The sequence below is a fragment of the Chamaea fasciata genome, unplaced genomic scaffold (genome assembly GCF_029207755.1).
Source record: "Chamaea fasciata isolate MVZ Bird 193981 ecotype frontalis unplaced genomic scaffold, bChaFas1.0.hap1 SCAF_8, whole genome shotgun sequence".
Taxonomy (NCBI): Eukaryota; Metazoa; Chordata; class Aves; order Passeriformes; family Sylviidae; genus Chamaea; species Chamaea fasciata.
In genome coordinates, this window is record NW_027094093.1 from 17,805,487 (window position 1) to 17,818,525 (window position 13,039).

Sequence of the window (13,039 nt, forward strand, 5' to 3'; positions counted from 1 at the left end):
ACACTGCATTTGAAAACTAAAGCTAAAACTGCTGGACAGTGCTATTATTTTTAACCTTTTGTTCCTTTAATTTCCCCGATGTACTCTCTAACCTTTCTCTGTTCTTTTTATTAGTTTTGCTTCTGCTTCTCACCACTTCCACCCTCCCACAGGCCCTGTCGTCCGTGTGTCTGTTGGAGCCTCTGGCACCTGCTCTCTTCCATCGGGCATTGCCTCTCTGCACGCAACCCTATGACAAAAATTTCAGTTAAAATCTTGTATTCCGCCCTCTGTAAAAAGCATTAGGTATTCTGCTCACCTTCACCGTGTCTGCAGAGTATCACTCTGCCAAAGAGACCTACCTGCAGGAGTATTTGTTCACAGCTGACTTCCTCCGGGCAGGAGCCCTTGCAGCGCTTGTTCCTCGTACATGGACAGAAGGAGCAATGCCCTAAATCTGACAAGCAGTGGGTTTGCTGCTTTCCAGTCAATCTGACTGAAGCTGATCTGCCATTAGCACGGTGGGTAGTGGGTTTGTCTCAGGGATTGGGAGGGGGCTCATAAAAACAAGCCAAAAAAGTTGGACTCAAGATAGATGTAAAAAGGGGGTTTTATGAGGGAATGAAACATTGGTCAAAAAATTCTCTGAATACTCTGAAGGAAAAAAGAAAAATACCTATCCTAGTAATGGATCAAATTCAGGCATTCAGTGCAGCTCAGCCCCTTCCCTTGCTTTTTCACCTCAGTCATGATGGGTCACATTCCCCAGTTTAACAACAAGCAGCATTCACTTCTCTGTCCGTATTTAATTGCAGTAGCTCAGGTTGCCTGGGGGTTTTTGCAAGGTTAAAGGCTTTGTGCCTCTGCCAGGGAACATTTCTGGCAGCCAGGCAGTTCCTCCCCAAAGGCCTTCTCCAAATACCTGCTCCTTCCTCTTCCAACACAAGCACTGACTTCCAGCCAGGGAGGGGAGGCTGGCTCCCAGGCTGGGGGGCTCGGCTCAGCTGCGAGAGAAATAATGCCTTGCTGGGGCTGCCCACTCTCTGGGGCCCCCACACACTCTGCACCCTGCCGTCTCCGAGGGCCAGACCTCCTCAGGAGGGACAGACACTTTTGTTACCCGAGAGCTGTCACCTGCCAGAGTGTGGAAACACTCTCCTCTGCCCAGAGCCAACCTGGCAGCCCGGCCTGGGGTGGGCAGGAATGCTTTGAGACCCTGAGAGGATCCAGAGGGCCGTGGTCAGCATTCTCACAATGCCTCCGTGCAATTGTATCTCCAGGGCAGCTGCCTGTCCTGGGATAAAGGCTGGAAGCAGTCGGACGCGGGCTTGAAATAAGATCGCTGCAACAATGGGAGCTGCCGGCCACAAATAGGCCAGGAACGAGGCCAGAGTGATGTAGGTGGGGAGTTTTTATTAGAGGATAAACGTAAATGCAGAGGCTGAATGCTTAGTGGAGGGAGGTGGGTGAGGGAGAGTGATTAAAAAAATAATTAAAATAGTAATAAAGTCATCCAGCCTGAAATACCAAGCCAGCTGGCAGACAGCACAAAGGCTATGCAGCAGAAATAGAAAGTATATCTGGTGTCACCCAGAGGCCAAGCTAAGAAAGGTTTTTGTGGGGAATGTTTTCTGGAAAAGAGAATTTGGAGCACTCTGTGGGAATGGTTGTGGTTGGTCACCCAGTGCCATGTCCTATCTCCACATGGCAGGTGCCTGAGAAAAATGCAAGAACACCATTAGCATTAGGCAATATATCCCCAGGACAGCACCCCAGAGTCCTGAGACTTGTGATTCTGGGGCTTCAGTGACAGACTTCTTAGGGGGAGTGTGTGTGTGTACATTCAATAGTATGAAATTATTTAGCAGACTATTTTTTCTGAATACAGAAAAACCTCTGCAAACAGACACTCCTGTGGCACCAAACTCCACTGCAGACACGCTCTGTGAAGAAGTGTCTTGGTTAAGCCTGACAACTCTAATTTTACTTCAGTGCCCTCTACTTTTTTGCATGGGGACAGCAAGTGAATCCAAATCTGCCTTCTCCAGACCATCTGGGATTTTACAGACCCTACCAAAGCTCTCTCTCCTGCTTTTCTTTGAGACTGATGGTTCATACTCTATCTGTTTCAGGTACAGAAGCCAGTTTGCATTGTGTATGTAGTTGTCACTTTCTCCTGGGCCTCTTCCAAGTCTTTTGAAACCAGATGACCTGAACTGCAAAGAACATTCACAGATTTATAGTGGTATCTTTCCTTTTTGCTTCATCTCCTGTCCTAGAAACTGATGGACTTGCTTTTGTTATGCTGCTGAACATTTCACAGGACTATCTCTCTCTTGGTTTTGTTCCTAAGTGGTATTGTTGAGCTCAGAGTAGATAATCATGTATATATGAGGTAGATAGATGTGTGTATATATATTATTCTCCAGTGTTTCTTGTTCTCTTTGCTAACCTGAATGACCAAGTATTATTACCAAACACATCACTTTTCACTCCTTTCCAGGTGATTTATGGCAATAAAGAGCGAGCACTTGCATACCCTACAGAAATCCACTGGATCTGCCCTGCTAAACAAACCAACCAGTCATGTTTCTACCACTTGACTTTCTCAGCTCACTAAGCACAGAGGTGGTGGCAGCCAGGAGGGGAGGGTGTCTTCTCTTACTTAGTTAATAGCTATCAAGGTGAGGTCTCTACGAGGAAGTCCTGGTAAAATCAAGGGGATGGATCTCTCTTGAGAATATTTGTTTACTTCTCCAGAGATTTCCCATCCCTCTGTGAAGCCAAGGGAGCAGCCTCCTCCCAGCATGCTGTCTGTATGCTGGTGGGGGTGTATCAGAAATAAGTGACTGCTCTGTTTTGTCTCTGGGGAACAAACCTTAAACCTGGCAGGTTGTTCTGTTCACAAAAAAAAAAGTTTCTGAGATCTCACCAAGGTGTTCGGTTACTTACAGACAATTCTTTCTTAGTTTATTTGCATGTGTGTGTGTTTGTTTAGTAAGTCACAGATCACATTGATACTTAGGAAAAAAAATGACCTTCTGTAAACTGCAGAAGATATTTGATGGGTGAAACACACTGCGCTCCCATTTCCAGCCCAGTGGTGCAGTGGCCCTCAGCTGTCACTCCCAGAACAGGTGCTGTAAATCAATACCCTGGTGGGTATATTTTGGCAGCACAGCCCCCTCTGAAGAGACATCAGAGGTGCTTTGTGTGTGTCTCCGTCTGTAGGACAGCGGCAAGAGGATGATGAAGGTCCATTGTGTACTCCTCCTCCTCATCTCCGCAGGTAAAGGTGTACCAGCCATTGCCTTGAAGGGGGGAGGGGGTTTCTCCTTCCAGAGCATGCGGGACCAGGGCTTTGCATATACATCAGCATGAGCGAGTGTGTTTTCCACGAGCAGCCTGTCCTACTGGTAAGGTTTTATGAACACACCAAATCATTTAAAGGAAAGCTTTGGAGTGCATTAGTAGCAGCTCAGATATTTGTAATTTCAGGCAACAGATATTTTGAACTGTAAAGTTTGTGTTTAATTGTTTTTTTCTCTGCAATCTGTTTTTCATGCTCCCATTTGCCCTAGTGCTACATGTATTTCAGAATATGTGAAAGGATCTAGTAAGAGTGACTTGGAATATGAAAAATCATTACAAGAAGCTTCATTAAATTGTGGGGTGACTGACAAGGAGGTAGAATTGATTTGCAGCTGCATGTGCCATACTAAGATCATTCTTTTTAAACTGTCCCTTAAAAGAATAAATATTTTGTGATCCTAAAAGCTTTTCAAAATGTTCAAGCAGTATGCTAATTTCCTACCAAGCCACACCAGAAGGGAGCAATGTGAAAGGATTTTAATTGGATAAATATGTGGACCTTCAATTAAATGTGATGCTGTGATCATGACTTAAAAATTGAAAGATGTCTCCTACCCACCCTTGCTCAGCCTCTTGGCAGGGGAAGCAAACAGACAGCTTTTCTCATTGGCATCCAAAGTATTTTAATATAATCACATGGCAGGATAGATAAGGCCAAGGCAGAATCCTTGGCAATCTCAGCTCAGCTACCTAAAAGGAGTGGATGAAAAGTCATTTAGGAAACCAGGGGAAATCCTAGCTTAGGCTGGAGTCAGCAGCAAAATTCTTATTGACTTCTGCGGCCCAGGATTCAACAGAGAGGGGGAGACAAGTGTGCAATCTGCCAAAAATGCTTGCAGTGAGGTTCAATTGTTCTGTTCCCTCTCACTATCTTTGGGAGGGGAGACATACAAAAACATCCCCAAGCATCCCTTCCATTTGCTTTCCTCCCCTGTTACAGTGAAGCAGGTACAATCTGAGGGCATCATTTGCCTGCTTCTTCTGCCACAGGCTCTCTAGAAACAGGGCCCATCTGTTTCCCAGTGCCCTTGCTTCTTGGCCATGCAGTGCCATGCACAGGCACTGTGAAGGCTCCTCTGGAACAGAGTTGCTCCCAGCCATTTTCACTTGTGAAATTTTTCTTTCAAGGCTCTTTGGCACAGCACGGCCAAGACATGCTGGGCAGCCTGTGAGCAGAGCTGTCGATGGGCCCACCCCACACAGTGAGTGGGTTCCTTCTCTCATCACCTGCACAACCTGAGCAACTCCCATTGTAGAGACGAGCTCTTGTTTGACTTAGATTGCAGATGCAAGGAGTCTGGGTGGTGATGCCTTCTCAATGACTGGTGTGCTTGGCTCTCTCCTTTAATGTTACTGTCACAGGGAGGTCTGTGGAATTGAAGGTGGAAAAGGCAACATTAGAAATCCCTGAGACTGGATATTTTGTGTGTTTAGCTGCCCATAAGTAGTGCATGTTAGCACAGTTTCAGGCTGGAAGACTCCTAATGTTCAGTCTGATGTTCATGATCCTGCTTATTTGGATTTGTTCATCTCCTGGTTGGATGGCAATGTCACAGGGAGAACTTGGTGTTATCCCCACACTAGCAGCTTGCCTGGCAGCATTTCCTTCATGCCAGCCTCAGACTGACAGTGCTGCAGCCTGTTCCCTGCCCCTTCTGACTGCTGCCACCCCTGCTGTTCTGCAGCTGGGCTGGGGCTGTGCTATGAAGATGAGAGTCGCCTGGTGGAGGACCTGTTCAGTAACTACAACAAGGTGGTGCGCCCTGTGGAGGACCATCGGGACGCCGTCGTTGTCACCGTGGGGCTGCAGCTCATCCAGCTCATTAGTGTGGTACGGTATGAGCACGGGTAATGCTGAGCCACTGGCTCATGTGATTGTGCCAAATGGTGTGGTTTTTCTAAAGAAACAATTTTTACCCTTTAATCCTGATGCTTGCTGATACTGCCTCCTTTTATTTCCTTTTTTTTTAAGGATGAAGTAAATCAGATTGTGACAACCAACGTACGCCTGAAACAGGTAATGCTAAATATTCTTAACCATTTCATCTCATTCAAATAAATGTACTAGACGCAGTCAGGAATTAACTACACTGTCATACTTTTGGGGTCAACTTGGACAGGTGGATAAGACAGTAGGGCATTTCTTCTTACTGAGATCTTAAGAATAAAGTGCTCCAGGTGCTAAGAGTCTTGAGAAAAGCATTTGGGGCTGTATTTCTAACAGTAGGCTTCAGATATATTTACCTTTGTATTGTTTTCTTTTGGGTTTTTTTTATAAGCATCTTAAACCAAAATTGAAGTTAACGGAAAAGATGAGCTGGGGGTCCCACTCCCATATGTTTATGCTTACCTGCATGTCCCAAAGCAAGGGAGGAGCTGTTTCTGGGAAGTACTCAAACTAACCCCAGTTTGAGTACTAGCTAGTTTTTAACTAGCTGGGAGAGGCTCTCAGGGGCTGAAATCTTCCCTCTTCAGCAATGGACAGACGTCAACCTCAAATGGAATCCAGATGACTACGGTGGCGTAAAAAAAATCCGCATCCCCTCAGATGATATCTGGCGGCCAGACCTCGTTCTTTACAACAAGTAAGGGGTGCCAGCTGCCGGGGGAGGGAGGGAGGAGGAGCTCTGCCTTCTGGCACCACTGTGGTGGGACATTTTTCCCATGACATGCCTAGCGGGTACAATTCCTCAGAGTAAGCTTCTCCAGGAGTAGGCACTGGGGAGTCACTTGACCCAGAGCCAGAGAAATCCTTTTGTGACTGTGTAGATTATGCTGCCCGTATTGCTTTAAATGTCCTTGTTCTTTCTGCAGTGCAGACGGTGATTTTGCCATTGTAAAATACACCAAAGTTCTTCTGGAGCACACAGGTCTGATCACTTGGACACCACCAGCTATTTTTAAGAGTTACTGTGAAATTATAGTCACGCACTTCCCCTTTGACCAGCAGAACTGCAGTATGAAGCTGGGAACTTGGACATATGATGGTACAGTGGTTGTTATTAACCCGGTAAGCAAGGAGTTTGTAATTGGGAAAAGCAGCAAAGACCTGTATATGTTTTTAGAGAAATCTCAGATTTAGAATGGAATATGACCTAGTTTTGACTTGAAAAACAAGCAGACCCTACCTGTAAAATAGAAAATTCTCATTTGTAGATCTAGCACAAGATTTCCTGGTTTGGCTCCTACATTCTGCAAACAGATTATCCCTGTGCCCTAACAGTCTCCTGTCTGTCCTCTGGCAGCTTTGCACCACTTTTTATAGTGCTGCCTGTTCTGCTTCTGTTTGTTTTCTTGGGTTTGGGGCTTTTTTGAGGGAGTGCATTTTCTCTGCTCATGACTTTCCACTGCCAAGGACTCTTTCCCTGTCCCTTCAGGTATGTCTCCTATCTGTAATATTTTTTCGGTCTACTATCTCTGACTGTTTCTGTAAAATATTAAGCTGAATGCTGTGTAGAGGCAAAATAACGTAGACAAGAGCTGTTTACTCACAAAAAAAAAAAACAAAACCCACAAAGTGCATGAGTTATTTGGAATCCTGTTCCTGAGCCAAACCTGCCCAGTTTTGTTTTGGTTCAGAATACCTGGTATTAAGAATTTGTTTTGGTGTTTTGCTGCCAGGAGAGTGATCGTCCAGATCTGAGTAACTTCATGGAGAGTGGGGAGTGGGTGATGAAGGATTACCGTGGCTGGAAGCACTGGGTTTACTATGCTTGCTGCCCTGACACCCCTTACCTGGACATCACCTACCACTTCCTCATGCAACGCCTGCCTCTCTATTTCATTGTGAATGTCATCATCCCCTGCCTGCTCTTCTCCTTTTTAACAGGGTTAGTTTTCTATTTACCCACAGATTCAGGTATGTAAATTTATTCATTCTACTTCCATAGAAATTGCTCTTCTAAGAAGTTCCTGAGAAATTCCCAGGATTTGAAATCATCAGCCAGCTTGAAGGCCAATGCATACTAAAACTGGGCATTTCCACTGAGAGTAATGGCTTTGAATATTCTGCAAAGAAAGGATAAGTGCTGAAAACTGAAACCGTTGATATAAATAAATTGCGGTGCTTTCCCACAGAAATTGCTGGCCAGCTAGCCAGTTAACTTCTGCAAACTAAAGATTTAGCTGGATAACTTTTGTGTTTTGCCATAGGTAGTCAGTGCACTAGTGTGTCCTGCAGTAAATGAGCACACAGGGGTGACAGAGGCCCTCCTGCATGGTGTCATAACAGAGAGCTCATTACCTGCTCTCACACACATCACCTTGTGTGACAGAGCAATCCTGACCGGTTCTGGCCTCCTTTGTCTCTGCTGAGCCCCTCATGATCCCTGCAACCATTTCCTCTGCTTCATTCTTTTTGCTTTTTGTCAGCTTTTCATACCACTTAATTTCAGTGTAAGCCCCTTCTTATGAAATACTTGAGGCTTTTTTTTTTTTTTTTTTTTTTTGAGTGGAAAACTTTCTACAAAGTTGAACTGGATAAAAAAAATGTGTGAATAATGGTTTATAATTCATTTTTGACATCCTCCACATGCAAGGAGATCTCGCAAAGCAGCTGACCTGATGTCAGATGTGAATTTAGTCTGCTCTCTCAGCCCAGAGACAGAGGGTAAGGGAAGCAAACCCTCAGGAGGCTGTGGACCAAGCACTAATCAAGTGCATACACTGCATTGTTCAAAATGCAGAGCCCATGAAATGCTCCTAGCAAGTAAAAATATCCACCACCCACACCTCAGCCCAGTCATTCTGGTAATTCCCACCTTAATGCTGGAGCAGATGCTGTTAGGCTCTCAGGTTTGCCCAGCCTACTTGCTGCTTTGGATGCTGGCAGAGATGATAGCACTGCCAATGCACACAGGTGTTCATGTGAACAGCTCTCACCCACATCCTGCTTCTCAAATAAATGCTCTCTGTACCAAATGATAGGAGTAGCAATGATTTTGAGGGGCTTTTCTATGACAGGTGAGAAAATGACTCTCAGCATCTCTGTCTTGCTGTCTTTGACTGTGTTCCTGCTGGTCATCGTGGAGCTGATTCCCTCCACATCCAGTGCAGTGCCTCTGATTGGCAAGTACATGCTGTTCACCATGGTGTTTGTCATCGCCTCTATCATCATCACCGTCATCGTCATCAACACGCACCACCGCTCCCCGAGCACACACACCATGCCCCACTGGGTCAGGAAGGTGAGCTCTCTGGCTTGGCACACTTGCTGGTTTTCACCAAATGCTCCATATTTTATTGGCAGGTTTTCTAATAAAAGTCAGAAACAATTGGGGAAGTAAATGCATCATGTTAAAGGTCTCTAGGCGCAAGAGCCAGTGTTTACTACTTAGCTGTGCATAAAGTCAGCAAGATTGCTAAACTGCTCCTTCAAGTAACAAAATTGTCCACTGGGGTAGAGTCTTGCAGGGAACAGATGAGACAAAATATGAGCAGCTAAAGGTAGGGAGCACGGAAAAGGAAATGTCCATCTGGAGTCAAATTACATATCCTGCTCTAATTCTCCATCTGACTGCAAGGGACTTCTACCTGCCAGTGTCCAAGTCCACCAGGATGCATGAGTGCGCAGAGCACAAAGGCCACTGAGAATACCTGAGTTCAGCATCCTGTTTTGCAAAAGATGGTTTAGCAAAAGCTAAAAAATCTTCCCTGTACTTTTCTGGTATACAGTTGCTCTGCAGCCCTTGGGAGTAAAGGAGATCCTTGCACAGGAGTCTAAATGGTAATCATAAGTTGCAGAAAAACTTGGTTGTCTGTCATCACAAGTTCTTTGTCAAGGAGACAGTATCAAAAATCATCTGCTTCATTTAGTAATTCTTGCTGTTTTGAAGCCTGCCTGGGTTCATACTAAACCATGACATGAAAGGAGGTTTTTCTGTGTATTTCTAATTATACTTTTAAAGTTACAACTTATATTGGATTCCCTCTACAGCACAGACAAACCCTGCAGAAGGGAAATTTCATCAGGAAATGCTGCATGCGCTTAACATTGCTCTGGCAGCAAGTCTCTGTCACTCCAAAGGAATTTACTGTAAACCTTTTATGCCTGTATAGAAAACATTCAAAACAGTGAAATCAAACGGTAGTAGCCAAAGGACTTTCTTTGTAGTCCATTCTTCAAGTCAGGTTTGCTGGCAATATGTTTCAAGTTAGATGAGATAGCTAGAGCTCAGTCAGCTCATGCTGGCTGAGGATCTGCCGCACGGCATCGCTTCCCGCTGTATGTGTGGACGTTGGGTGTACAGCAGGGAAATGGCTTTCAGAAGACGTGTCGCAGGCCTGAGGGTGACTCCCTCTGCCCCGGGACACGAGGCTGACAAAAGCCCCAGTGTAACTAAGGCGTGGGCTGTGACATACTCAGAGAGGGAATCTGTAGCAGACCCAGCACGGGAAGCGATCTGGGAGGGGAGAGGCTTGTCTTTGTTCGACACACAGCTGCAGCTGTAACACAGCCCCATAGAGCAGCAACTGTCATCTTCTCCCTTTGTTTTCAGATCTTTATTGACACAATCCCAAACGTCATGTTTTTCTCCACAATGAAACGACCATCAAGAGACAAGCAAGACAAAAATATTTTTGCAGAAGATATTGATATTTCTGACATTTCTGGGAAGTCAGGTTCTGTGCCTGTCAACTTCTACTCCCCGCTTACCAAAAATCCAGATGTGAAAAACGCTATAGAGGGAATAAAATACATTGCGGAAACTATGAAATCGGACCAAGAAGCCAGTAATGTAAGGCACTTTTTTGTGCATGATTCATTTCTAGCTTTCAAGTTGCTACATCTTACTTTTTTGGCAAAATATCCTTGCCTTACAAAAACACTCCAAGCCCTGGTTTGGCTCTAGCAGTGGACAGTCTTCTCCCCTTAGTGGAGTCAACAAGGAGCAAAAAATAATTGTCACAGATGTTAAGTGAATATTTGCTCCCCAAAATAAGAGAAAAAGAAAGAGTGTCGGTGCTAAGGTTTTCTTATGTGATATGGAAAGCCATAGAGATGGAGTGTCTGTGAGAAGAAAAGCAGTTTCAAGAACTGTAAGAAAGTTCCAAAACACATTTCTTCTGTCTCCCACTCAGGCATCTTACCCCTATGGTAAGTAAGATCCTACTGCTTTTGAAAACCCAGGAAGCAAGCCAAATTCCAAAAGACTAGTAGTGTTCTCTGAGAAGTGTTAAATGTAACTTACAAGTTACATTTCCAATTTTGATACGGTTTTGTTTTATTCCTGAATACTACAAGCAGTCCCTCCAAATGAAGTATGTCATGAGCTACTCTGATTACTGACCTTTTCCACATTGCAAGCCAAAGGAAGGATAAAAGCATATAGAGTCACACATGGCAGTGTTCCCTAGGAAAACCTAGCCCTGCCTCCTTCTAGCACATTCAGTACAGTTAACCCCTCTTTTATTCCATCTTTCACAGCTCACACAGCTTTTGCACGGGTAATTTGGTCTTGGTATTTCACCTTCCCATGTGGTCATAGACCTCTCCTCCTGAGCTTCAGGCTAGTCTGAAGACGGGGATTCTCTGAAAAAATCATTTGACCCACGCTTTTGAAAAGGAGGTGCCTCCTTCCCACAGACAGGATTTACACCATGGTGTTTTTTCCTGTGACCAAATTCCTGGAGCATGTGAAATGGCTCTGGCTGTAGGCTCATGTTCCCTGTGACTCCTTTGCCTCTCTGCAGACAAATTGTTGCCTTCAGCAGGGCTGGCGTGGCTTCAAGATCTCTGGGCTTCACTTCCTCCTTGGCTTACAGGGAGGGTCTTCAGGTTACCAGCAAATGCCCCCTTCGGAAGTGGAGCCCAGCTGTTTGTGTCATCTGGGCACTAGTGATGTATCACTTCCAGGGGGTTTCAAAAGTCAGGTTCCCTAAATAAGCTGAAGGTTGTGGCTCCAGAAAGCTGTCACTTCATTGCATTCACTTCTGAACCACCCCATAACAGTATTTATTATCGGTGTCTTCTAGATAAATTATAAGAGCCTCTTCTACTTGTGGGAGAGCCAAGGCACAAGCAGAAGGTGCTTTAGGTCAGCACATGTCACTCTTTAAGGTGGAGTTACAGGGTGGAAATCATGAGCCCTGCTGTACTTGCTGCCTAGCACTGTGCATGTTCTTACTGTGCTAGGCTCCTGCCGAGAGCATCCAGTGAAAAGGTACAGAGCATGTGGTTCATGGTGTCCCACAACTGGAAAAAAAGACTAGTAGAGCCATCAAGAAGGTTTTACAAGACATTAGATTGCATGGAAAGTAGGAATTAGAGTTTTAAATTAACAGAAATTGCTTAGATATTCCATGAGAACAAAAAAGCAATGGAAAAACAAAAGTCAGTTGGGTCAAACTAAGCATTTTGTTTTCAAGATTTTAAACTCTCTTTCAGAAGAAACAATTGGCCTAAAATTTAAGTTTTTCAACATTTTTTAAAAATTAAATTGTTCAGCAAATTGCCAGGGTTTCTGGTTAGTTTAGCATTGAAATTTGTATTTCTAGGTTGCTTAGGCTTTCTTAACCATGGACCTGCTTTTGAGAAGAAAATCAGCATTTTTTGCATAGCAATAATGGCACTTACAGAAGAGCCTTCCCCTTGTTCAAGACAGTAAATTACAAGAATGCTGTAACAAACAGGGCTCTTCAGAGATTTTACCATCTCCTTTGTTTCTTTCCCAGGCTGCAGAAGAATGGAAGTTTGTTGCAATGGTACTTGATCATCTCCTCCTTGGCATATTTATGCTAGTTTGTTTTATAGGAACATTAGCTGTATTTGCTGGTCGCCTTATTGAATTAAATCAGCAAGGATGAACGTCAGCTGGAAACTATTTTCTACCCTGAACATCTGAAAGCATCGTAACCATCAAAATCTGGCCAGCCTCTGAAAGGTTCACTGACAGGAATCAGTAACTGCTGGGAAAGAGCAGGGATAATAAAATGTAAGGCTCCATACTCAGCACTTCTGAGCTGCTGCTCAGTAGCATTTAATTGCCAAAAGAAACACTTGCATTACTGGTAAACTTGAATGTCTGTCAGCCAGGTTTTGATCCATTCTACCCTTTATTAAAAATGTTAATGTATTAATAAGACTGTCTGACTTTGTAATCAACAGATACTATTTCAGTGAAGTCAATAGCAGTGTAACAAGCTTTAGCTGAGCTGTAAATCTGTATCCAACTTTAGCATTCAAGCTGGTTTAAATTTCTGCTCTGTGGCTTTTGTATAAGCAGGGTCACTCCTCTGCTAACACTAGATATAACCGTCAGAAATATCACAAACTCCATGCTTAAGCACTTGATTTTCACGCACAAATCTGAACTGAACTGACTGACATGCATGACTCTACCCGTAGAAGCTCTCGTTGCAGCAAAGAGGAGAGAGTTACTTGTTCTTTACTGTGGGAAGGATCCAACCTATCCCTAGGATAATCTCCATATTCAGCCTACCCTGGTCTTGGAAGGTTGATTTCTACTCTGCATTTGGAGTGATGACTAATGGGGGGGGGGGGGGGAGTACCTTCTAACCTGAGGGTGCTTATTTCAACACAGTTCTTCCTGTTTCCTGAGAGCTGTCCCCTGCCCTGCTGACATAGACATTGTGCGAGCATCAGTCAGCCACAGCAACACACCGCTCATTCCCAGGGAAGGTGCGGATCTCAGCTGCGCTTGTGCGTGACGCGGTGACGGGACCGCTC

At 44.6% G+C, this 13,039-nt stretch overlaps 1 protein-coding gene across 3 annotated transcripts; it reads left to right on the plus strand.

Annotated features, from left to right (window-relative positions):
• Positions 1-2,095: 2,095 nt before the first annotated feature.
• Positions 2,096-12,417, plus strand: CHRNA1 (cholinergic receptor nicotinic alpha 1 subunit). Of its 3 annotated transcripts, none has more exons than XM_066189252.1 (10): positions 2,096-2,111; positions 3,211-3,268; positions 5,037-5,182; positions 5,324-5,368; positions 5,827-5,936; positions 6,166-6,361; positions 6,973-7,210; positions 8,314-8,537; positions 9,849-10,088; positions 12,025-12,417. In XM_066189252.1, exons 2-10 carry the CDS (start codon positions 3,226-3,228, stop codon positions 12,154-12,156), a joined length of 1,374 nt encoding a protein of 457 aa, XP_066045349.1. In that variant the 5' UTR covers positions 2,096-2,111; positions 3,211-3,225; the 3' UTR covers positions 12,157-12,417. The 3 variants fall into 3 exon arrangements, with proteins under 3 accessions (XP_066045349.1, XP_066045350.1, XP_066045351.1); XM_066189253.1 differs by lacking the exon at positions 2,096-2,111 and adding an exon at positions 2,143-2,224; XM_066189254.1 differs by lacking the exon at positions 2,096-2,111 and adding an exon at positions 3,058-3,116.
• Positions 12,418-13,039: the final 622 nt, after the last annotated feature.